Source organism: Pseudophryne corroboree, chromosome 11, assembly GCF_028390025.1.
Source record: "Pseudophryne corroboree isolate aPseCor3 chromosome 11, aPseCor3.hap2, whole genome shotgun sequence".
In the NCBI taxonomy this organism is placed as follows: domain Eukaryota; kingdom Metazoa; phylum Chordata; class Amphibia; order Anura; family Myobatrachidae; genus Pseudophryne; species Pseudophryne corroboree.
Window position 1 is genome coordinate 131,029,368 of NC_086454.1, and position 25,995 is coordinate 131,055,362.

Genomic DNA, 25,995 nt, shown 5'->3' on the forward strand with positions numbered 1-25,995 from the left:
GCTGTACTCTGCTGGAAGCTGAGGCTGGAAGCAGGTAGTGTTGTAGCTGGAAACAGATGAATCCACAATGGATTGGAGAGTCAGGCTACACCGCAGGTGGAATGCTGGTGCGGGTCTCTATGGTGGAAGTCTTGAGACAGGAGCTGGAACCTGGAAGACAATCATAGAAGAGAGACAAACAGGAACTAGGTTTGACAACCAAAGCACTGACGTCTTCCTTGCTCAGGTACAGCTTACTTATACCTGCAGCAAGGAAGGGGTTGGCTAGGCAATTATGCAAATCAACAACACAGACAGCAGATTGGTGGAAATGATCAGATGACAGAATCCAAGATGGCTGCGCCCATGCAGATACTTGGAGGGAAGTTTGGTTTGTAATCCATGTGGTCTGGGAAACAGTAATGGCGGCGCCGGCCACCGGAGACAGGAGACGCCAGGCTGATAGATGCACATTTAACCACGCGGGCACAGCGGAGGCCGCGGCTGATGAAAACACCACTCTGCATGTGGAAACTCAGGAACAGCGGAATCCGGTCCTGGAACGCTGAGCCCGCCTTAGGAGGCATCTGAAGGGTAAGTAATGGCGTCCAGATACCCGGATCGTGACAGCACCCCCCCCTTTAGGAGTGGCCCCAGGACACTTCTTAGGCTTTAAAGGAAACTTTGCGTGGAAATTTCGGACCAAGGCAGGAGCATGGACGTCAGAGGCATTGGTCCAAGAGCGTTCTTCAGGACCATAGCCCTTCCAGTCAATGAGATACTGAAGTTGACCGTAACGGTGACGTGAGTCCAGGATCTTGGCCACTTCATACTCAACGCCTCGTTGAGTTTGGACTTTCGGAGTTGGTGGAAGTGAGGAATGAAACCGATTCAAGATTAGCGGTTTCAACAGGGAAACATGGAATGTCCTGGGTATTTTTAAGAAGGGAGGTAACTGGAGTCTGTAAGCAACAGGATTGATGACTTGATCAATTTTAAAAGGACCGATGTAGCGAGGTGCAAACTTCATACTGGGAACTCTTAACCTCAAATTCTTCGTGGATAACCATACCCGATCACCCACCTTGAGAGCAGGAACTGCTCGACGCTTCTTATCCGCAAACTTCTTGTACCTGAACGATGCCTTGAGCAGAGCTGATCGTACGCTCTTCCAGATATTGGCAAACTGATGCAAGGTGATATCCACTGCGGGAACAGAAGTTGCTGGAAGCGGTTGGAACTCAGGGACTTTAGGGTGGAATCCAAAGTTGGTGAAGAATGGTGTTGAGGAAGATGAAGAATGATACTGGTTGTTATGACAGAACTCGGCCCAGGGAAGTAATTGAACCCAGTCATCTTGAGAGGAGGACACATAGATGCGGAGGAAGGCCTCCAAGTCCTGATTCACCCTCTCAGTTTGACCATTGGTCTGAGGATGGTAAGCCGTGGAAAACTTTAACTTGACTTGGAGGACTTGACATAAACTTCGCCAGAATTTGGCTGTGAATTGAACTCCTCGATCTGAGATAATTTCTTCTGGAAGACCGTGGAGTCGGAAGATCTCTTGTATGAATACTTGAGCCAACTTGGAAGCTGACGGAAGACCGGTGAGAGGAATGAAGTGTGCCATCTTGGTGAACCGGTCAACTACCACCCAGATGGTATTGAACTTGTTGCACATGGGCAAATCTGTAATAAAATCCATCGACAAATGGGTCCATGGTCGACGGGGAACAGATAGTGGAACCAGTTGCCCCGCAGGCGACTGGCGGGATACTTTATGTTGAGCACACTTTGGGCAAGATGCAATAAACTCCAAAACGTCCTTTTTCAGAGTTGGCCACCAATAGGACCTAGAGATAAACTCCAGGGTTTTTTGGATACCTGTATGTCCGGCAAAACGGGAAGCATGGGCCCAATGCATGAGCTTCTTCCTTAGTGTCGGCTTCACAAAACTTTTCCCTGATGGGGGCGTAGAGTCCATCCCTACCGTGGAGAATGCCAACGGATTTATAATAGGATGCTTGTCTGAAGACTCTGACTCATTTTCTTGCTCCCATGAGCGGGAAAGGGCATCGGCCTTGCGATTCTGAGAGCCCGGACAGAACTGGAGTTTAAAGTCGAACCTGGAAAAGAAAAGTGCCCACCTGGCCTGACGAGGGTTGAGACATTGTGCGCCTTTTAGATATAGAAGGTTCTTGTGGTCTGTAAGGATGGTGATTGAATGAGAAGCTCCCTCCAACAGATATCTCCACTCCTCTAGAGCGAGCTTGATGGCTAGCAACTCCTGGTCGCCAATGGCATAGTTGCGCTCCGCTGGGGAGAACTTCCGTGAGAAGAAACTGCAAGGATGTAAATGACCATCTTTAGCCCTCTGAGATAACACCGCTCCTACTCCAACGGAGGAGGCATCCACCTCTAAGATGAAAGGAGAGTCGATGTCAGGCTGTTTCAGGACAGGTGCAGAGATGAACCTCTGTTTTAAAAGATGAAAAGCTTGCATGGCTTCTTCAGACCACTTGGACGGGTTAGCACCCTTCTTGGTGAAAGCAGTAATAGGCGCCACAATGGTGGAAAAGTCTCGTATAAACTTTCGGTAATAATTGGCGAACCCTAAGAACCTCTGGACCCCTTTGAGGGTTAAGGGTACCGGCCAATTCTGGATTGCTTGTAATTTCTCAGGATCCATCTCTAGTCCGGAACCGGACACAATGTACCCTAGAAACGGAATGGACTTGACTTCAAAGACGCATTTCTCTAATTTGCAGTAGAGATGATTGACACGGAGACGGGACAGAACCTCCTTTACCCAGAAACGATGTTCCTCTAAATCGTTGGCAAAAATGAGGATATCATCTAGATAGACCACGACATGACGGTATAGAATGTCTCTGAAGATCTCATTGACGAAATGCTGGAAGACAGCTGGAGCATTGCTCAATCCGAAGGGCATGACGAGGTACTCATAATGTCCGTCACGGGTGTTAAATGCGGTCTTCCACTCGTCACCCTCACGGATCCGGATGAGATTGTATGCACCTCTCAGGTCCAGCTTTGTAAAGATGGTAGCTCCGCTAACTCTGTCAAAGAGCTCAGTAATCAGGGGTAAAGGATAGCGGTTCTTGATGGTAATGTCGTTCAAACCTCTGTAGTCGATGCACGGCCGCAGACCACCATCTTTCTTCTTTACAAAAAAGAAGCCTGCGCCGGCTGGAGAAGAAGAAGGTCGAATGAACCCCTTTGCTAGGTTCTCTTTAATGTATTCCTCCATAGAATGTGTCTCGGGGAGAGACAACGGATAAGTTCGGCCTCGAGGTGGAACCTTCCCTGGAACGAGATCAATCGGGCAGTCCCATTCTCTATGAGGAGGAAGGATATCAGCAGAAGCTTTACTGAACACATCCGTGAAATCTTGATATGGAGGAGGTGGAACATCAGACGACCTGGGGGAGGAAGAACAGACAGGCAACACTTTAAACAAACATGTCTTAGTACAGGAGGAACCCCATGCCAGGATTTGCGTAGTCGTCCAATCAATTGAAGGATTGTGAAGACGGAGCCATGGAAGGCCCAGGACCACAGGATGTGTGGCTCTTGGAATCACTAAAAATGAAATAAGTTCGGAATGAAGAACTCCCACTCTCAGACGAACTGGTAGAGTCCTTAGAGAAATAACTGTATCAAAAATTTTACTGCCATCCACAGCAGTTAAGGAAAAGGACGAAGGAAGTCTCTCGGTGGGTAGGGACCACCGTTTAACATAGGCTTCAGTAATAAAGTTCCCAGCTGCTCCGGAATCCAGGAGGGCAATGACGTTCTGATAACGTTGAGCAACTTGAAGCGAGACTGGGAGGTTACAATCTTGAGGAGATGGAGAGGAGATCATTACTCCTAGCCGGCCCTCTCCTTGGCGAGCTAGGATTTGGAGTTTCCCGGACGTTTGGGACAGGCATTAATGGTGTGAGACGGAGCTGCACAATACAGACAGAGAAACTCGGAGAGACGTCTTCGGCGCTCAGCAGGAGTTAAACGGGAACGGCCAATTTGCATGGGTTCATCTGTAGTTGGTGACAGTTGGCGAGGAGGAGGAGTAGAAGATTTTGGAGCAGATGATCTTCCACGCTCAGTTGCTCTCTCTCTGAAACGTAAGTCAACTTTCGTACAAAGTGAGATTAGCTCATCTAACTTGGAGGGTAAGTCTCTGGTAGCTAACTCATCTTTAATACGCTCGGATAAACCATGCCAGAATGCAGCATACAGGGCCTCGTCGTTCCATGCCAGTTCGGATGCCAGGATCTGGAACTGTATAAGATATTGTCCTACAGTACGTGATTCCTGGCGTAAACGGAGAATCTCAGACGAAGCTGAAGTTACCCGGCCTGGCTCGTCGAAGATGCGCCTGAATGTTGACACAAATGCAGTGTAAGAAGATAGCAGGGTGTCGGACCTCTCCCATAACGGTGATGCCCAATCAAGGGCTGAGCCACTGAGAAGAGAAATAATGTAGGCAATTTTTGTACGGTCACTGGGAAAATTGCCAGGTTGTAGCTCAAACTGAATCTCACACTGGTTGAGAAATCCCCTGCAGAATCTTGGAGATCCGTCAAATTTTGCTGGCGTTGGAAGATGAAGACGTGGAGCAGAAATGGGTAAGGTGGGTGGGGTTATAGCTGGAGTCACTGTGGTTGACGCACCAGACGCGCCTGATCCACGGAGAGTTGTCTGAATCCCATCCAGCCGAGTAGAGAGATCCTGGAGACAGCGGATGATGTGGCCCTGTGCAGCCTCCTGATGTTCTAGTCGGGCTGCAAGTTCTTGCATCGGCCTGGCCGCTTGATCCTGGTCTCCGGCTGGATTCATTAGGTCAGTGCTTACTGTCACAACTGAGGGCCTGAGCTGACGGGAGGCAGCCTCAGTTGTAGGGGCTGAGATGTACCGGAACCTGGGAGGTTGTATCAGACCCCTGGACATGTAAGTAGCATGAATAATAACTGCCCGAAGGCGTGACCACGACAACTTAGATAAAAGTCAATGATGTTTATTATGACAACTCCGCATCACAGCAGCAATAAAAGAAAACGTAAAAGTCAGCAAAGAATAAATACAGTTCCTGAGTACTACAGCATGGCAGGAGCCACAGGGCACTGGTAGTGTGAGATAGTTCTTATGATCTTCTAGATGGAAAGTCCTTACCAGGCCCGGCTGTAGCAATGGAGATAACCCAGGATTGTACCAGCTGGTGTTCCAGGAAGAGCTGGGTTGCTGAAGGTAAAACAGCTGCTGTGGATACTGGCTGGAACCAGACTGTTGTTAGCACGGAGTGGATACTGGCTGGAACCAGTTAAATAATAAATGAACTTTGGGAGCGATGAAATGTGAACTGAAATGTAGAACTTGAGAGCGGAGAAATAATAATTCCGGTGGAGAGTGGTAAAGTGTAGAAAGGACACCGGCCCTTTAAGGGAAGCTGTACTCTGCTGGAAGCTGAGGCTGGAAGCAGGTAGTGTTGTAGCTGGAAACAGATGAATCCACAATGGATTGGAGAGTCAGGCTACACCGCAGGTGGAATGCTGGTGCGGGTCTCTATGGTGGAAGTCTTGAGACAGGAGCTGGAACCTGGAAGACAATCATAGAAGAGAGACAAACAGGAACTAGGTTTGACAACCAAAGCACTGACGTCTTCCTTGCTCAGGTACAGCTTACTTATACCTGCAGCAAGGAAGGGGTTGGCTAGGCAATTATGCAAATCAACAACACAGACAGCAGATTGGTGGAAATGATCAGATGACAGAATCCAAGATGGCTGCGCCCATGCAGATACTTGGAGGGAAGTTTGGTTTGTAATCCATGTGGTCTGGGAAACAGTAATGGCGGCGCCGGCCACCGGAGACAGGAGACGCCAGGCTGATAGATGCACATTTAACCACGCGGGCACAGCGGAGGCCGCGGCTGATGAAAACACCACTCTGCATGTGGAAACTCAGGAACAGCGGAATCCGGTCCTGGAACGCTGAGCCCGCCTTAGGAGGCATCTGAAGGGTAAGTAATGGCGTCCAGATACCCGGATCGTGACAACAGTGACTTCATTGTTACATTTCAAATCATCCTGGGGGTCAATCATTACATGGGGTTGTCGACCAAAAAGAATTTCAAAGGGGGACAGATTAAGAGGGGACCTGGGAGTGGTTCTGATGCTGTACAATACAAGTGGCAAAGCTTCTGGCCACAACAATCCAGTTTCAGCCATTACTTTGCTCAACTTGTTCTTAATAGTGCTGTTTACTCTTTCCACTTTCGCACTCGCCTGTGGGCGGTACGGAGTATGCAGCTTACTATTAATTCCCATTAATTTGCACATTACCTGAAAGACTTCACCTGTAAAATGGGTACCCCTATCACTTTCAATTATCCTAGGGATACCATACCTGCACACAAATTCCTGCACGATTTTCTTTGCAGTAAACGTAGCGGTATTTGTGGCAGCGGGGAACGCTTCAACCCAATTTGAAAACACATCAATACAAACCAATACATACTTTAAATTTCTACAGGGTGGCAATTGTATGAAATCAATTTGTATTACCTGAAAAGGGCCGTCCGTTGGCGGAATAAGGGATGGTTCTGTTGGTATCGCCTTTCCAATGTTCTTCCTCAAGCAGGTGAGGCATGTCATCGCCCTCTTACCCGCATGGGAAGAAAATCCTGGTGCACACCAGTAGGCTCTTACCAACTTGCACATACCTTCTTTACCTAGATGAGTCAGCCCATGTGCCGCCTCCGCTAAACTCAGAAGGTATGCTCTGGGTGCCACTGGCTTACCCTGTCCATCTGTCCAGAGTCCTGAGGACTCCTGGCCATATCCTTTTGACCTCCAGACTGCCTTTTCCTGTGGAGAACACAAATCTTGCATTTCACTCAATTTCTGTGTGCTGACGGTATTGAATACCATCAACTGTGTGATGTCTGTCTGTATGGGGGTACTGGCTGCTAGTTTAGCAGCTTCGTCTGCCCGGCTGTTACCAAGTGACACTGGGTCTTGGCTGTATGTGTGGGCTTTACACTTGATAACAGCCACTCTGTCAGATTCCTGTATTGCTGCTAAAAGTCTTTTGATGTGGGTCGCATGCGCCACGGGTGTGCTAGCTGCCGTCATGAAATTTCTGAGGCGCCATAGGGCCCCAAAATTATGCACTACTCCAAAGGCATACCTAGAATCCGTGTAAATATTGGCTGACTTACCTTTAGCCAATTCACACGCTCTGGTTAGGGCAACCAGCTCAGCAACTTGTGCTGAGTGAGGTGGGCCCAGGGGTTCCACTTCTATGGTGCCTTTGTCATCTACGACTGCGTATCCAGTACACAAGTCTCCCGAGTCCGTCTGTCTGTGGCAACTACCGTCAGTGTAGAAAGTAAAATCTACACCTTCCAGTGGGTTGTCACTGATGTCAGGCCTTGCAGTGAAATTTTGGGTCAAATATTCCATACAATCATGTGTGTCAGTGTCTGTACTAAATCCTCCTTCACCATTACTCTCATCCCCCACCCTTTGTGCCTGTCCAGGCACACCTGGGAGATACGTTGCAGGATTTAGTGTGCTGCATCTCCTTATGGTGATGTTTACAGGGGCCATTAGTGCTAATTCCCACCTTGTAAACCGTGCGGATGAGACGTGTCTGGTTTGGGCAGAATTCAGTAAGGCTGACACTGCATGAGGTGTATGGATTGTCAGGTTGTGTCCTAGCACTACATCTTCGCTTTTACTCACTAGTAATGCTATCGCTGCAACACTTCGCAAGCATGTGGGGAGGGATCGTGCTACCGTGTCTAGCTGAGCGCTGTAGTAGGCTACCGGCCTGCTGGCATCACCATGCTTCTGGGTTAAGACACCTGCCGCACACCCAGCACTATCTGTACCGTACAGTTCAAAGGGTTTCCCATAATCCGGCATACCTAATGCTGGTGCCTGCGTTAGGCACTGTTTGAGTCTCTCAAATGCCAGTTCGGACTTATCTGTGTGCGAAATCCGATCTGGTTTGTTTGATGAGACCATCTCTTGTAAAGGTAAGGCTAGTATGGAAAACCCTGGGATCCAGTTACGGCAGTACCCACACATTCCTAGGAAAGTGCGAATCTGTTGCTGGGTTTGTGGCAGAGTCATGTCGCGAATCGCCTGTACTCTATCAGCAGTGAGGTGTCTCAGTCCTTGCGTCAAGCAATGTCCCAAATATTTTACCTTGGTCTGGCATAATTGCAACTTATCCTTTGAAACCTTGTGTCCCGTATTAGAAAGATGAAGCAGGAGCTGTTTCGTGTCTTTCAAGGACGATTCGAGTGAATCAGAACACAGCAGTAAGTCGTCTACATACTGTATTAATACTGATCCGCTCTCAGGTTGAAAGGATTGTAGACAATCATGCAAAGCCTGTGAGAAAATACTTGGGCTGTCAATGAAACCTTGTGGTAAGCGAGTCCAGGTGTACTGTACTGCTCTGTATGTGAATGCAAACAAATATTGACTGTCAGGGTGCAGAGGTACCGAGAAGAAGACGGAGCAGAGGTCAATAACAGTGAAAAATTTCACAGTGGGAGGGATTTGCATAAGGATAACAGCTGGATTTGGCACTACGGGGAATTGGCTCTCAACTATTTTGTTGATCCCCCTTAGAACCTGCACTAGCCTGTAACCCCTCCCCCCGCTCTTTTTCACAGGGAAGATGGGACTATTGGCAGTGCTGGACGTCCTAACCAGAATGCCCTGTTGTAGCAAGCGCTCTATTACTGGGTAAACTCCTAACTCCACCTCTGGCTTCAGAGGATACTGTGGGATTTTTGGAGCTATCCTACCATCTTTTACTTGGACTACTACAGGAGCTACATTTGCCATTAATCCAGTGTCTTGTCCATCCTTGGTCCAAAGTGACTCTGGTATCTGGGAAATCATTTTCTCTACCTTGGACGGACACCTATCTGTAACAGCAGTGTGTGACATTAACCTTTGTGGGGAGTCTAGCATATCCTGTACTTCCTGAGCGCGATTCTCGGGTATATCTAAGAACACACCTCCAGGAGTACAATATATGACACACCCCATCTTGCACAGTAAATCTCTCCCAAGTAGATTAGTCGGAGCCGATGCAGCTAGCAAAAAGGAGTGCTTGGTCTGCAAAGGCCCTATCGTAATCTCTGCTGGTTTGCTTAAAGGGTAGTGTTGTACTACTCCTGTTACTCCCATGGCTGGAATTGTTTTACCAGTGGTCTTCATACCCACTGTTGAATTTAACACTGATTTGGCCGCCTCCGTGTCTACAAGGAAAGGTAGAGATCTACCAGCTACATCAATTGTGACCTCGGGTTCACTTCCAAGGCTCGCAGTTAATTTCACTGGCTGCAGACTACAGGTGTGGCCCCACCCCTTTTGTATGTGGTGACCTCCCCGCAGCGCACTGGCAGCTACAACATGTGAAGGGGGTAACTGGGAATTTTCAGAGACTTGCCAGTCTCTTCTTGGTGGGTACCTTTTTGTTTCCCCTGCATATGGCTCATAACTCCGTCTCTGCGGTGCCTGATCCCAATTACGTGTGTCATGTCGTTGTCTAGGGGGTTGATATACCTTATGTGGGTCGTTAAACATACAATTCCGTGCAAAATGCCCTTCTCTGCTACAGTTATAACATGTTATCACATTTGACTTACCCACAGGGGTCTGGGGCTTAGGCTGAGGTGGCTTCATTGTAAGGGCTTGTATACTTACTGCCATCAGCTTATCGCCCTGTGACTCCCTGTGTCTCATGATGTTCCGATCATGTTCAATAGCGGTCTCTCTCAAAGCAGCCACCGACATACCTCTCCAGTTGGGTTGAGTGGTCTGTACCCCTGTCCTCAACACTTCCTTTAAACCATCCATTAATACAGAAACTGCTACTTCCCTATGGTGCATATTTGTCTTAATGTCTTCTATTCCAGTGTACCTAGCCATTTCCTGCAGTGCCCGATGGAAATACTCAGAAGCAGTTTCCCCTTCTTTTTGTCTTATGGAAAAGATTTTGTTCCACTTGACAACAGTTGGGAAATATACTCCTAACTGCAGGTTGATACGTTTTACATTGTCCTGATTGTACTCATCAGTGAGAGGTACCTCTTCATCTAACCTACAATCAGTGATAAACTTTGCAGAGTCGATATTGGGGGGCAAGCATGCCCTCAGCAATGTCTGCCAATCTTTGTTATTGGGTTCCGCGGAGTTACCTAATTCTCTAATGAACCTTTGGCTTGCAACTAGATCTTTCCTAGGATCAGGGAATTCAGACATAATTGTTCTTAATTCTGTCCGGGAAAAGGGACAATGCATTGCAATGTTCCTGACGGGAGTGACTCCTGTAGCGTCAGTTTTTCCATTTGGGACTGCAATTACCCTGACAGGATTAAGTTCAATCACATCACTCTGGGTTGATTCTACAATGTGTGGTGTAATTGTTTCTGCATAATGTACAATGCCGTACTTACCTGCGGACACGACCTCACCTGTCCCTCCACTAGGGGCCTTTGCTACTCCTCTTACTGGTTGGGCCGTGCCCACTGTAGTCTCACTTATGGTGGCTGCTAGAGAGAGTGCCGATATTGTGGTAGGCTCATCTTCCTGGTCGCAGTCCTGAGGGAAGTTTAAGACAGGATACAACTTGCACGGGTTAACATTAGCATCAATACACTTATCTACTTTACTCTTATCATTTATACATTTATTAAGTGCACTTTTATCATATACCAGTAGCCACTTTATCTCCTGTTATGTATGGTGGTGGTGGTGCGGTAGCTATCAGTTTCCTGATAGGATTGGAACCAGCTGCTTGAGCTAATCCTCTTTGTATCTCGCCTTCCTGTTGCCATAACTGTAAATAATCATAATGTCTAATCCGTTGCTTGCCGGACTTTATTAGACATATCCTTCTCCTTAAATTTTGCAAAATCTCAGGATTAAAACTGCCTACCCTGGGAAACTTCTCCCCATCGTTCACAGTCATACGTTCCCACTCATTGCATAAAACCTCTGCGTGTGATCCATATTTTTCACACATTATGTACCTTGCTGACCCGACTGGCCGCGGAATAATATCAACCTGAACCTTGGTTGATCGTCCCTTACTTGAGCAACTGGCCCCCATTCTTTGCAGGTATTGCCTTCTCAGCGAATTCCTACAAAAACCACGTTCCCAGAGGTAAGGCGGCGGTGAAAGTCCAACGAGTGCCTTCACCCACTCTCGCCCACGTCGACCAATATGCCCACACACTGCTTCAGCGCTGGCGTACTCAACCCAGGGCCCCTATGTGACCTCTACTTACTGGGGCGTGTGGGAGTATGCTACCCTCCCCAGTAAGTATCAGTTGCTGGAGAATTCCTGAGTGAACAGCGAACCTCCCTTAAAAATAAAAAAAACCTACACAAATCACGTTAGAATGTACAAATAGTGTTTATGATCCCGCAAAGCGTATGCAAATTGCGTAATGGGTATCAAGGTAACCAACTAATGCACATAATTACATGCGGTACAGTCGCAATGCGTATAAGTAACTATTACTTATCCGCAGAACGACCAGCGGAATTGGTTGTTTAGGCTGCGAAACCTTCAGCCGGAGCGTATTCTCAAAACGGGCCTATATGGGTATTGCGCCAACCCCCAGGGCTGCGCTCTCTACCTCTGACCTTTCTTAAGTCAGGGTTTTCAGAACTTCATATATGTACTTTTAACGGATTTCTGACTTTCGCGGACCTCCTGGTCTGCTGTAACACTAATTGCTCCTCTTACCTTATTCACTTTAAACGTGAGATGGCCTTCTCCCACGCCACCACGTGTTCACTTCACGGGTATCCTTCTACGAGATCTCGAATTCCGGGGTTCACACCAAAGAAAACTTTACTTGCATACACACGCTCTCACTTCATATATACTTTGATTTTTCTGTTTCATTCAGGTAACACAGGCTAATCCCAGAGGTAATGCAACGAGAGGAGGATCTTTTTAAACTAAATTTTGGAAACTGAACAAATTTGTGCTATTATCTCGTGGCTTCCGTATCTACTACTAAAACAATGCTATCGTGTGATTTGTATTTAGTGGGCGTATCCGTACGCACGTTGCGTAATGTACGCCACGTGTGTGGGCCTTTGCGTTGCGTACGCTGTCTCGCACTCGGTCAGAGAAACGTGTACACAGGCCGGATACGTCCGCAGTAACACAAATAACGCGCTTCTATAAATGCAAACGATATTTAACTATAATCATTTACCAAACACCACACAGTATCTCCTGTATAACCTTTATAACTGGGTCAGGCTGCGTGCGTGTTTTACAATTACTCCCTTAAGTATTACTTTTACTTTTAACTAAATAGCAACAAATTTTCTCAGCACGTGATCAATGCGAATGGCAGACAGAAAGGCAGATATGTGAAAATACGCAAATGGAAATACAGGTGTGTGCGTGTGTTGCGTGCGCAATTTTCACCAACACAGAAATTTAAACAGATTTAAAAGACAATAGCTTAACGTTCTTACCTTTCGGTTCCGGATCCCACCAGCATCCCTACAAACCAAGCGGAGCAGACGCTTATCTAATCAGCACTTACCGTATCCCCAACCACCAAACGGCTAACAGGGGATACTACCTTCCCGCCCTTTGCTGATGGATAAAGTCTGCCTGATTCCGCTTGGCTGCGGATATGAGGAATCCCGGACGAGCCCCCAATTGATAAAGTCACTTATTACCTAAAAACATTAAGTTATATTCTATTATGGACTAAGTACGCTATTGGCGCACTGAGTACCGTAAGGGTATGCACCTAGTGTAGCGGACGCTAGGCCATGGGCGCGACGCATGAGCGACACGCACGCTCACAGAATGTTACACAGTAACCCTTAGTAACAACACACCTTAAGGGTACGCTTTACACTTTAAACCTTGACAATGAAATACTATAACGATGTAATGCCTATTAACCTTGATTATATGAGAAGCTGTTTGAGCGATCGAGACGCTCAGAAAACCCTTTACAGTAACTAGTGAAAACACAAGACCTGGTTAGGATACAAAAACCACTTAGGCTCTAACACCCAGTGGATGATTCTATTTGAGTAAAAAGGGGAAAAACAGTACAGTTTATACACTACAAAACTAACATAAAATCTAAACAGAATAACGAGAAAAATATGAACAATAGCGAACGATCGCAAACACAAGAAAACAGAATGAGTACACAATGAGAACAAATGGCAAACACAGAGGATAACAAAATGGCTACAGAGAACTTACACATGTGGGAATGATTCGCAGGCGCGTCCTGAATCCAGCCCTCAGCCTTCAATATGAAAACCTTGCAGAGAGAGTGAGTGACTGGACAGGCAATGGTGGTCTTTATATACACAACATACAGTAACAATACAACGGTCCCTATAATCTCATGGTTCATTGGACACAGGAATGTGTCTCTGCACTATAACAAAAGGTCATAGGTGGGTTCGAACAGGTGGGCTGTGCCTTTCTCCAACTGCTCAGGTGGGAGGTATCCTTAGGATTCCCGCCGCATGGGTAATGAACAGCAAATACAGTAAATATCTATAAACTACTTTTGTACATAACTATGCGCAGGAGCGAGCAATCTCTTCCTAACCAACACCGAAATGTTACCATTAAAATACTCTACAGCTGGATACTAGACACCATCGTTCTACCTTTATCTGACCCTTCCTATCATGCAAAGAGGAATTTCTCTGTCCAAGAACCGTTTACACTAAACATACTTTCTGACATTGTTAAGGGGAATATTCACTATAAAACACACTATGTGGGTAAAATATGTTATGATCGAGTCGCCCGCTAGACGCTCACAAACTCTACCGTAAATGCGCATACACTGCACATGATCGCCGGAGCGATCTTACGCAATTTGCAGATATGTGCACGCAGGGCAGAGCGTGCGCACGTGCAGCGGGCATGTGCATGAGGGGTTAGTACAAGGCATATGAATCAGGATATTTTTCGACTTTGACAGAGCTCTAACATGTCTTTCTGCCCAGAGGAGAATTCTTGTCACCTCTGCCATTGCCGCTCTGCTTTTCGTTCCGCCTTGCCTGTTTATGTACGCGACTGCTGTTACATTGTCCAACTGGATCTGCATGGGATGATCTTGTAGAAGGCCGTTGTAAATGGCTCTCAATTCCAGAACGTTTATGTGAAGGCAGGCTTCCTGACTTTACCATTTACCTTGGAAGCTTTCCCCCTGTGTGACAGCTCCCCAGCCTCGGAGACTTGCATCCGTGGTTATTAGGACTCAGTCGTGAATCCCAAACCTACGTCCCTCTAGTAGGTGAGAACCGTGTAGCCACCACAGGAGCAAAATCCTGGCTTTGGGGGACAGGATTATTTTCTGGTACATGTGTAGGTGGGATCTGGACCACTTGTCCAACAGGTCCCACTGGAATACTCTGGCATGAAATTGGCCAAACTGTATGGCCTCGTAGGCCGCTACCATTTTCCCCAACAACCGAATGCATTGATGGATCGACACACTTGTTGGTTTCAATATTTGTTTGACCATTTTCTGGATTTCCAGAGCCTTTTCCACTGGAAGAAATACTCTCCGTACTTCTGTGTCCAGAATCATCCCTAAAAAGGACAATCTTGTCGTCGGTTCCAACTGCAACTTTGGAAAATTCATGATCCAACTGTGTTGTTGGAGTATTGACAGGGAGAGTGCGATGTTCTGCATCAACTGTTCCCTGGATCTCGCTTTTATCAGGAGATCGTCCAGATAAGGAATTATATTGACTCCTTTTTAACGAAGGAGGACCATCATCTCCGCCATCACCTTGGTGAATACCCTCGGTGCTGTAGAGAGTCCGAACGGCAATGTCTGACACTGCTAATGGCAATCCTTTACTGCAAATCTCAGATAAGCTTGGTGAGGATGATAAATGGGAACATGCAAGTAAGTATCTTTTATGTCTACTGACACCATGAAGTCCCCCTCTTCCAGACTGGAAATCACTACCCTCAGGGATTCCATCTTGAACTTGAACCTTTTCAGGTAGAGATTCAGATTTTTCAGGTTTAAAATCGGTCTGACCGAGCTGTCCGGCTTCGGAACTACGAAGAGGCTTGAATCAAAAACCTTCTCCTTACTGTGCCAAGGGTACCAGGACAATGACCTGATCCTGACATAATTTTTGAATTGCCGTTGTTACTGCCTCTCTTCCCGGAAGAGAAGCTGGCATGGTCGATTTGAAAAATCGGCACGGGGAGACGTCTTGAAACTCTAGTTTGTACCCATGGGACACTGTTTGTAAGACCAATTGGTCCAGGCCAGATTGAATCCAGATTTGGCTGAAAAGTTTCAGACTTGCTCCCACCAGAGCGGACTCCCGCAAGGGAGCCCCAGCATTATGCTGCAGATTTGGCAGAAACAGGGGTGGACTTCTGCTCCTGCGATCCGGGAGATGCTGCAGATTTCTTTCCTTTTCCCCTTCCCCTACCTACAAAAAAGGGGGGAACCTTTGGCCTTTTTGTATTTGTTGGGACGAAAGGATTGTATGTGAGAGTGATGTGTCTTTTTCGCCGGTGTAGGAGCATAAGGCAAGAATGTTGACTTACCTGCGGTAGCCGCCGAGACTAACGCATCCAGACCATCACCAAACAAGGCCTCACCTTTATACGGGAGAGCCTCCATATTTCTTTTGGAATCTGCATCAGCATTCCACTGGCGAATCCACAATGCCCTCCGAGCCGATACTGTCTGAGTAGTGTCCCATTGGCCACATCAATAGATCACCTCACTCACTTGCGGTCTGTTGGCTCCTTAAGTGAAGCCATTCCAGGCGCAGGGAGAAACACCTTTTCTCTTTTATGACAGGGCCCTGTCTAAAATGCGGGGTGACTCCCACCTTTTTTGGAAAAAGGTAAGCTGCCTGAATTCCTTTTGGGAATCTGAAATTTCTTTTCAGGTTAAAATCAGACTCCCTCCAAGAGACTGTTCAACTCCTGAGGTGGAGGGTAAATTACATTACTTCTTTACTAAAGTAAACCCTCTCCTTGTGGTAAAAGAGGGGGCTTCATAACTTCTAACATTTCCTTTATAGCTAAAACATGTTTTGAATGCTTTTTGCTAACTTAGGACCTATTCCCCTTGAATCACTAGTGTCGACTCAGGAATCAGAGTCTGTGTCGGTATCAGTTTGTACTACTTGTTTGTATGTGACCCAGAGGGGTCCCTGTGGATGAAAGGCAGAACTATTAAAAAATCACATCTTCAACAGATTATTCAGTTTTCTGTATGAGATTCAGTCCAACCTCTTACTGATATGATTCACACGATCATGTAACCTTTCACCCAGTCAGGCTCTTGGTGTCATATTACACCTCTGTGTCCCTAACATGTCTCCACAGAATTCCCTGCCACAAACATGTCACCATGTGCACAACCACACCACAGACACTCCGGGACTTATAGGGGGACAGACCCACAGTAAAATCTGTCAGAGGGACACAGATAGGATTTGCCAGTTCACAACCCAGCACCAGTAAGACAATGTCTGTGAACACAAAATGCCCACTGATATGCTAATTACACACTTATATAGCACCAAATTCACTGTGGGCCCCCCCTGTTTTGCACCCTGATACTTGTTCAGTAGTGGAGGAGGACCAGCATTGTCTCTGCAGCCTGAGGAGAGAGAGAAAATGGTGCTGAGCAGTGTGCTGGCTGACTGAGGAGGAAGCTCCACTCTACAATGGTGTGTTTCTCCTCAGCTTTTATGAGGTAATTTTTTATACTGGCGGGGGTAGGACTGTGCCTTTCCATAGGTTTCATGCTGCCCAGGGTGCCCCCCCCCCACCCCGCCCTGCACCCTGCAGTGCCTGTGTATGTGTGGGCAACATGGCGCACTGTGCTCCCGCCAGCCACGCGGTACCTTTAGCCATCACTTTCTTGATTGAAGATCTGTCTTCTAACACTCACCTGTCTTCTGACTTCTGGCTCTGTGAGGGGGGTGACGGCGTGCTGTGGGAGTGAGCATCTAGGCACGGCTAGCGTTCAGTTCCCTTCAGGAGCTAATGGTGTCCTGTCAGCCAGAAGCAGAGCCATGAAACTCTTTAGTAAGTTGGTTCCTACTTCTGCCCCCTCAGTCCCACGAAGTAGGGAGACTGTTGCCAGCAGTTCTCCCTGAAAATAAAAAACCTAACATAAGTTTTTTCAGAGAAACTCAGTAGAGCTCCTCTGGAGTGCATCCAGTCTGCCTGGGCACATTTCTAAAACTGAAGTCTGGAGGAGGGGCATAGAGGGAGGAGCCAGTTCACACCCTTGAAAAGTCTTAAAGTGCCCATGGCTCCTGCAGAACCGTCTATACCCCATGGTACTAAAGTGGACCCCAGCATCCTCTGGGACGTATGAGAAATATTGGGCGCATGCATCCTGATAGTTACACTCAGAGGACACAGATTAGAACTGCTTGAAGATCCACACAATTCCTATAAGCGTTCCTGGGTAGTAGCTGGCGTGGTTTCCATCAGCAGGCATTTCGAGTAGATGCCGGTGTCAGGGACTCAGAAGACTCAGTTCAACTGCCATGTACAGTTGGGCAAATGTCGGGTCAATCCAATTAGGTGCAAGTGTCGCTCCGGCCAATGTCCGCTCAGTGGTGTGGCACCTCAATAGACAGCCCATAAACTGCAGTATTAGCATAAATTTGCAGGGGCATTAGCGTTCACCTCTAAATAGGACCCACTATTACAATCTTCCATGCAATTTGTGATCTTCATTCCTCGAAACCATCTACTGAAGAGACTATGGGGGATATGTACTAAGCAGTGATAAAATTGGAGAAGTGAGCCAGTGGAGAAGTTGCCCATGGCAACCAATCAGCATTGACGTAACATTTATCATTTGCATACTATAAAAGTATACAGAGCAGGTGATTGGTTGCCATGGGCAACTTCTCAACTTCTATCATTGTTTACATGTCCTCTTATGACTGAAGGAGCATCAGTAGAAGTATTGGACAGAATAACTGGTAGTGCGTACACACTTCCAGGGTTATCCGACTTATTGTACCGGTATGTGGTTAACATACCGATCGTTGGGATCCTGGCAGTCATAATACAGATGCCAGGATCCTGACATCAGACCGAGCCCACAAGGGGCTTAGCTGCACTTGCCACTGCCAATGCCGGTATACAGACATTTGGCATCCCGTGCGGCGGTAAAACATTCCGAACCCATTGTACCATTGCATTGTATACATTTTAGGATTTCCATAAAATCAGGGGCCTAAGACAGATCTGATCACAGCACCAAATTTGTTAGCTAATAGGCAATACCATGTGCAGTGCGGGAAGGGAAGGGGGGGGGGGGGGCGCAGATATAAAATGTACAGAGACAGTTAGATTTGGGTGGGGTGTGTTCAATCTGAAATCTAAATTGCAGTGTAAAAATAAGGCAGCCAGTATTTATCCTGCACATAAACTATATATCCCACCCAAATCTAACTCTCTCTGCACATGTTACATCTGCCCTCCCTGCAGTGCACATGGTTTTGCCCATAAGCTAACAAATTTGCTGCTGCTATCAGGTCTGAATTAGGCCCCAAGTCAGCAGAAGCGACTGATTTTCTTGAGTAAAACATGACCATGGCTGCATACACATTCTTAAAATATGTCACCAAAAGCTCTTATGATCAAAGGGGATTTTTTAGTTGTGTACCCAGCTTAGAAGGCTGGTGGAGCCATACTGTATGTTTTGCTTGCAGATGTTTCTAGAGGCAACTAATTAAATTTAAAACAAGTCACAAACATACTGTAGTATAAAATGTGTGCTGTAGTAATGAAAAGCACTGAGAAATGCAATAAAAGGTTTAACAATTGTAATTGTTTTACTTTGTTTATATACCTTATCTATTCAGAGAGATCTACTTATTTCTGTGACCTAGGGCACATTCAGTAAATAAAAATTTTAGACACTATAGGTGGATACACACTAGGCGATATGCTCGGGGAGCGACATCGCCTAGTGTTTCCCCTCTCTGGCCGGGCATACACATTGTGTGATATCACTAATGATATCGCACATAGACGTCATGCCGCTGCCGGCCAGAGCATACAGCTTTGGACGATGAGTCCAAATTGAGCTGCATGCACTGCCGAGACCGAGAGTCATTAACGACCCACGGGGCTGTGCATCGCTTGGCGGCATACACGGGAAAATTAGCTATATTGGTCACTCTATCGATAAGTGTGTACCCATCTTAAGGGGTCAATCCAAATAAGTGCAAGTGACCAGTTGTTTCATGAAACTCGCAGACGTTCACACAAATGTGTGATCCCGAGAATTCTCCAATACAATCAAAAATGCCTGTTCATGGTACTTGCAGCAGAGGAACTGTCAGCCATTTGCGATGTGAGAGAAGTGCATGAAAGAGTGGGGTGACCTTCCTGGACCCCAGAACAGTGACACATTTTGTTAGTTGAATCATATATAAGGATGTTGGTGGGCAAAAGGAAAACACTAGAAGCTTTTAAAAGGTGTCAAATGGCAGATTTTATTTTTTTTTGTATTTTTTTTAAAGTAAAATAATAAAGATAAAACAGTAAACTTTGTTCATTTACTTTCATACAAAAAATAAAAAATGTTTAAAAAAAAGGAGGAAAAAGTATTCTTTTGGGTTACTTTGTGGTGACTTTAAAAAAAATTATAAAAAGCAATTATTTTTCAAAAAAATTATACTCTAATTAAATTTGTGGTGCATAAAGCAACAAAAAAAGTTGATTTTGGTGTAATTTGAGGCCATTTATCATTACACTCCAAAAAAATAACATGCCATTTTTAGACTAATTGGAAACTTCTAATTGCATAATCAGTTGTGGGGGGAGGGGTGGTGGTGGTTGTGTCCAAGGGGTTCTGCATGGTGTCCCAACATTTTAACCTTACAATAAGGATCATCAATACCATCTCTCACCCTCAGTGAGGTGCAAAAGGAAAAATGCAAGTTTACGCTGCCTGGTACAATGCCAGTTTCTAATGGGATTGCAAAATTCTAATTTGTAGTGAAAACGGTAATTTGCAACTCGCATTCTGCAACTCACACTTATTACGACTGACCCCCAAGTGTCATATTCAATAAACTAATTGTAAGGTAATTTCCCAGGAATAAAACAGACTTTTCCCTTCACCTAAAATCGTCATTACCGCATGGAAACTCACGGATTCCATGTAAACTGCGGATCAATGTTTTCCTTGTGCATGAACCCCCAATTCTGCCGTTTTTCTTGCAGACTTCATGAGCTGCGAGGAAAACTATACCCTCTGGGATTCACACATGGGTGAATCCCTGGTAATTGGATCGGGCCAGTGCTGTAATCAGCCACAGGGTAAATCAAGCGGCTAACTGAATATTCCCTTATGATTTTTCATTATGTCTAAAATATCTATTATTTGCGCTTCTCAGGTTATTTATGTTGCAAGAAATGCCAAGGATGTGGCAGTGTCATATTTCTATTTCTACAACATGGCAAAATTCTTGCCTGATCCTGGTCCCTGGGACATATTCCTTGATTCTTATATGAAGGGCAATGGTAAGAAAAGGAACCTGTAAATGGAATCAAGAAGAAGTGACTACATACCATACGTAAACATTTTTGTTTCTATTGCAGTGTGCTATGGTCCCTGGCAGGACCATGTTAAAGGCTGGTGGGAAAAGAAGAACAACTACAACATCCTGTATTTATTCTATGAAGACCTGAAAGTGGTAAAGTAAACATATGCTAAGTCATATGCAAAACTGGACGCATACCCAATTTACAAAGCAGTGGTGAATAGTGAGAATTTAACACCTGAATCCCACTGCTCTACTCTTCCCATGGGATCTGGTCCTGAATGGTTAAATAGGGGTATGCTATTTTTCTGAGCTATCAGCCTGGGGATGGTATCTAGCCTGCTATTGCACTGCATCACCTAGACCAGGGGTAGCCAACCAGTCAAAGACAAAGAGCCAAAAATCTAGTTAGGTACGTCAAAGAGCCGACATCGAGCCAAAGGCGCACATTCATCAATGCCTTGTACCTGCTAGTCCATGCCCTGATATAATATATTGAAAAGCCAGATCCACATAAAATACATTTTTAAAGCCTGATCCAACACAAAATACATTGAAAAAGCCACTTATACATAAAATTATAAAAAAAAGATTCACATAGTACACTTCATCTACCCTATGTGTCACTCCAGCCAACACCCTCCTGTCACTCCTGCCAGCACCCTCCTGTGTTACTCCAGCCAGCTCTCCCATATGTTACTACTCCCAGCACTCTACTTACTCCGGCTAGCTCCATGTGTCACTCCTGTTACCACCCTCCTATGTCACTACTCCCAGCACCCTACTGTGTTACTTCAGCCAGCTCCATGTGTCACTGCTGTTACCACCCTCCTATGTCACTCTAGCCAGCTCCCCATGAGTCACTCCTGCCAGCACCCTTCTGCGTCAATCCAGCCAGCTCCACCAGTCACTCTTACTAGCACCCTCCTCTTACTCCAGCCAGCTCTCCCATGTGTCACTACTCCCAGCACCCTACTGTGTCACTCCAGCCAGCTCCATGTGTCACTCCTGTTACCACCCTCCTGTCACTCTAGCCAGCTCCCCATGAGTCACTCCTGCCAGCTCTCCCATGTGTCACTACTCCAAGCACCCTACTGTGTCACTCCAGCCAGCTCCATGTGTCACTCCTGTTACCACCCTCCTATGTCACGCTAGCCAGCTCCCCATGAGTCACTCCTGCCAGTACCCTCCTGTGTCACTCCAGCCAGCTCTCCTGTGTGTCACTCCAACCCTCCTTCATGTGTCACTACAGACCCCACAACTCATGCCATTGCAGCAGCCCCTTATGTGTCCTCTGTTTGCCAGTGGGTGTCTCACATATAGTATCTGGCTCCCCTAGTTCTCAATGCCCGTAGAGGTGCTGTGTGTCTGGCTGGAGGGCAGCGGTTTCTGTATCTGTTGTGGTCATGTGATTTCGAGTGTTGGGGAGCAACATTTGAATAAAGATTCAGCTCAAGAGCCACTGGTCGGCCACTGCTGACCTTGACCTTAGTATCTCAATTCTGCTAGTTTGTCAACTGGACTGACCTCTGCCTGTGTACCTTGACTCTACTTTTTGTATGTTGCCTGTCTACTATTTATATGCTGACAGGGCTATCCCCTGCACATGTACTTTGACTCTGCTTCAATTCTACTGCCTGAATGACCTATTGTCAGTGCTCATTTGTTTTGCTCATCATATATTGCCTGGATTAGCCACTGCTGAGCTAGGTGACACTGATGCTCTCTGATCTGAGTTTGTTGGTTGTCCTTGGTACTACATCCTGCTTGGGGCCTGATTCAGATGTGGTTGCAATGCCGACACAGCAGCTATCCTTTCAGTGATAGAACTGCGAGACATCGCAAGTTTGGTAAACGCCAGCAAGTGAACAGAGATGCCCACCTAAGCGATCACAACATGCTCCGTTGCAACTACGACACAGATGTGAGAAACAGTGTCTCAGAGTGCCTCCATGGCCAGGAAAGCTGCGACACTGGAGCCATGTTTTATGCGTATGAGATCGCTGTCGCACACCAAGACATGCCCGAGAGACAACACTCGTTTTGCAGACACACCCTGTTACCTACCCTAAACGGCCTCCTCTTGTCAATCACTCTGCGACTGATTCCTCATTGTTTTGGAGCATCACAAAGGTACCTTGGCGCATGCACACTGCGGCTGCGATGAAATGCGCAGTCTACCGATAATCGCTCAGTTGCGACACAATCTGAATCAGGTCTTGGGTGTAGTACCAGAAGGTTAGTCATCTTTACATTAGCCTGTCTATCTGGAAACTGCATTTGATAATCTATCACTATTTTGATAAAGCATACGGTTATGCAGAATGAGGCTCATATCAATGTATGTATTTACTGAAATAGTACTTGTCATGAATAAACTGGCATGGTTCAATCTTAAATAAACCTCTTAAATAAGATGAAACCATACCAACAGAACCAACCAGTTTATTTATAACAGGCACTATTTCAGTAAATACAACACCTCCAGATCTCATTCTGCATCACTGCTCAGCGCCACCAATTCCAGCAGCAGAGCAAAAACACTAGAATAGTACAGTTAAGAATCACCACCCTGTCCATATCACTATTCTGAGTTTCAGTCCTGGGGACCAGGCACCGGTGAACACTTGGGAATGGGAGTTGCTATAGGTGAAGGACTTTGCAAGATAATTTCTTGTAAATTGATCAATTACCAGAACCTGACATTTATGAACATTTATATAGGTATATAACAAATAGTGGACAGAAGTAGGTGGTGTGGAGGAAGGTGGAATCCAGGCACACCTAATAAAGGTTCCCCCAGGACTCCCTTTTGTCTAGTATAGGCCTGGTCAACCTGTGGCTTTCCAGCTGTTGTGAAACTACAAGTCCCAGCATGCTCTGGCCCAGTTTTGCTATTAGGGAATGGTAAAACGGTGGTACAGCATGTTGGCATGTGTAGTTTCACTACAGCTGGAGGGCCACAGGGTGGCCAGGCCTGGCTCTAGTACCTGTATGATAGGACTATTATTAATAAGTATTAATCATTATATGGACAAATTCACTGATATGTTATATTTTGCATATTCAGTCTATGTGTCTGATTCACAAGTTGAAGCTAATCACATGGTCACTCTATTCTCCGATGATTTGTTATCTGTACTTGCACAGGAGCTGCACTGTGCATGTGCAGGTCTGGTCCTGCGATGTCGCTCGCAGTGCCCTGAGAGCTACAGCATGATTGAAATGCTGCATGAGTTTAGGAGCAATGATGAAGACCATCCCAGAAAGTGGGGGCATGGTGGCTCAGTTTTCTGGACATGCTGAAGTCCTTGAATCAGGGGCATCTCTAGAGAGGAGGGGACCCGTGTGCAGACTCCGTGTGTGTGGGCCCCCTCCTCTCCCGTAGCCGTCACGCCGCTGCTAGCGCTCTAGACTCTGGCACAGTGCAAGAGTACACAGCGCATGCGCAGGACTACGAAAAATGGCCGCCGCACCATTTTTACGGAGTCCTGCACATGCGCTGTAGACTCTGGCACTGTGCCAGAGTCCCTAGTGGTAAGTGCGCTAGCAGTGGCGCGACGGCTACGGGGGAGGAGGGGGCCCACACACGGTCAGCGATGGACTCCGTATAGGTAAATATAGGAGAAATGAGTGCAGTGTGTGCACTGCACCCATTATAGAAACGCCAATGCCTTGAATGCAATTTCAATGGCCCCAAAAGTGTAGTTTTGCTGGCCATCCTGAGTAACTTAAGAGTTAAGCAGATTTCTGATGGCCCAGCGCTGTTCACGCAGATGGTCCGATGCTGTTTTGTGCGCAGTAGCTGATCAGAGAAGTCGTAAGTAGGTGTCTTTTTACAGAAGATGCCTCCTGTGGCTTTTGCATACTTTCTCACAGCAGGTGCATCAGTGATGCCATAGGCATTCAGCTCTCAATCAGCCCACATGCACTGCATGTAGGTTTTGCAGCTTATTTTCTTTATTTAAATTACAGGTTGATTGTAGTGCTTTTGTTATATTTACATACATTATCCCTATGTGGCCTCAGTAGTTTAGGTGTTTGGAGTATATAGAGGGGTTTATGGAAGGGAGTGGTTTAGATATCCCCTTCTTTGATATTATCTGGTTATCGGGCCCAATTCAGACCTGATTGCAGCAGCAAATTTGTTAGCTAATGGGAAAAACCATGTGCACTGCAGGGGGGAAAGATATAACATGCGCAGAGAGAGTTAGATTTGGGTGGGTTATATTAAGAGATGAGCGGGTTCGGTTCCCTGAGAACTGAACCCGCCGAACTTCACTACACGAGCCCGGATCCGAGTCAGGCTCGGGTTTTCCCGCCTGACTCAGAAACCAGAACGAGGCAAAACGTCATCATCCCGCTGTCAGATTCTCGCTGGGTTTGGATTCCATATAAGGAGCCGTGCATTGGAGAGTGTAGAGAGAGGACGTGTCTCTGTCCTCAGTGTACTGCATCAGTTCAGTGGTAGTGTCTTGTGCTGCATCAGTCTAGTCACAGTGGTGGTGTCCTCTGCTGCCATATGTCCAGTGCTGCTGTATAAGTCCAGTCCAGTGCTGCTGTGTTGTGCTGCATTAGTCCAGTGGTGGTGTCTTGTGCTGCATCAGTTCAGTTACTGTGGTGGTGTCCTCTGCTGCCATATGTCCAGTGCTGCTGTATAAGTCCAGTCCATTGCAGTGGTGCTGTGTTATCCTGCATCAGTCCAGCGGCGGTGTCCCTGTGCTGCTGTATATGTCCAGTGGTACTGCCATATATGTCCAGTAATACTACCGTATATGTCCAGCGGTACTGCCGTATAAATCCAATGATATTGGCGTATAAATCCAGCGGTACTGCCATATAATTCCAGTGGTACTGCCGTATAATTCCAGTCCAGTGATACTGCCGCATAATTCCAGTGATACTACTGTATAATTCCAGAGGTACTGCCGTATAATTCCAGTGATACTGGCGTATAATTCCAGTGGTACTGGCGTATAATTCCACCGGTACTGGCGTATAAATCCAGTCCAGTGATACTGCTGTATATGTCCAGTGGTACTGCCATAAAATTCCAGTGATACTGCCGTATATGTCCAGTGGTCATGCCGTATAAATCCAGTGGTACTGGCGAATAAATCCAGTCCAGTGATACTGCCGTATATCTCCAGTGGTACTGCCATATAAATCCAGTGATCCTGCCGTGTATGTCCAGTGGTACTGTCATATAAATCCAGTCCAGTGATACTGCCGTATATGTCCAGTGGTACTGCTGTATAATTCCAGTGATCCTGACGTATAATTCTAGTGGTACTGGCGTATAAGTCCAGTGGTACTGGCGTATAAATCCAGTCCAATGATACTGCCTTATATATCTAATGGTACTGCCATATAATTCCAGTAAT

At 46.4% G+C, this 25,995-nt stretch overlaps 1 protein-coding gene across 2 annotated transcripts in view; it reads left to right on the forward strand.

Annotated features, from left to right (window-relative positions):
- The window catches only part of LOC134969098 (sulfotransferase 1 family member D1-like), a 120,091-nt gene that overhangs the window by 76,079 nt on the left and 18,017 nt on the right, over positions 1–25,995 (forward strand). Inside the window, exons 5-6 of one of the 2 annotated variants that reach the window (XM_063944804.1) lie at positions 20,465–20,591; positions 20,670–20,764. The exons of the other annotated variant lie outside the window; for it this stretch is intronic. Of the exons in view, the coding sequence (XP_063800874.1) occupies positions 20,465–20,591; positions 20,670–20,764 (222 nt within the window). The remainder of the gene's footprint in view (positions 1–20,464; positions 20,592–20,669; positions 20,765–25,995) is intronic. 2 annotated transcript variants of the gene reach the window in all.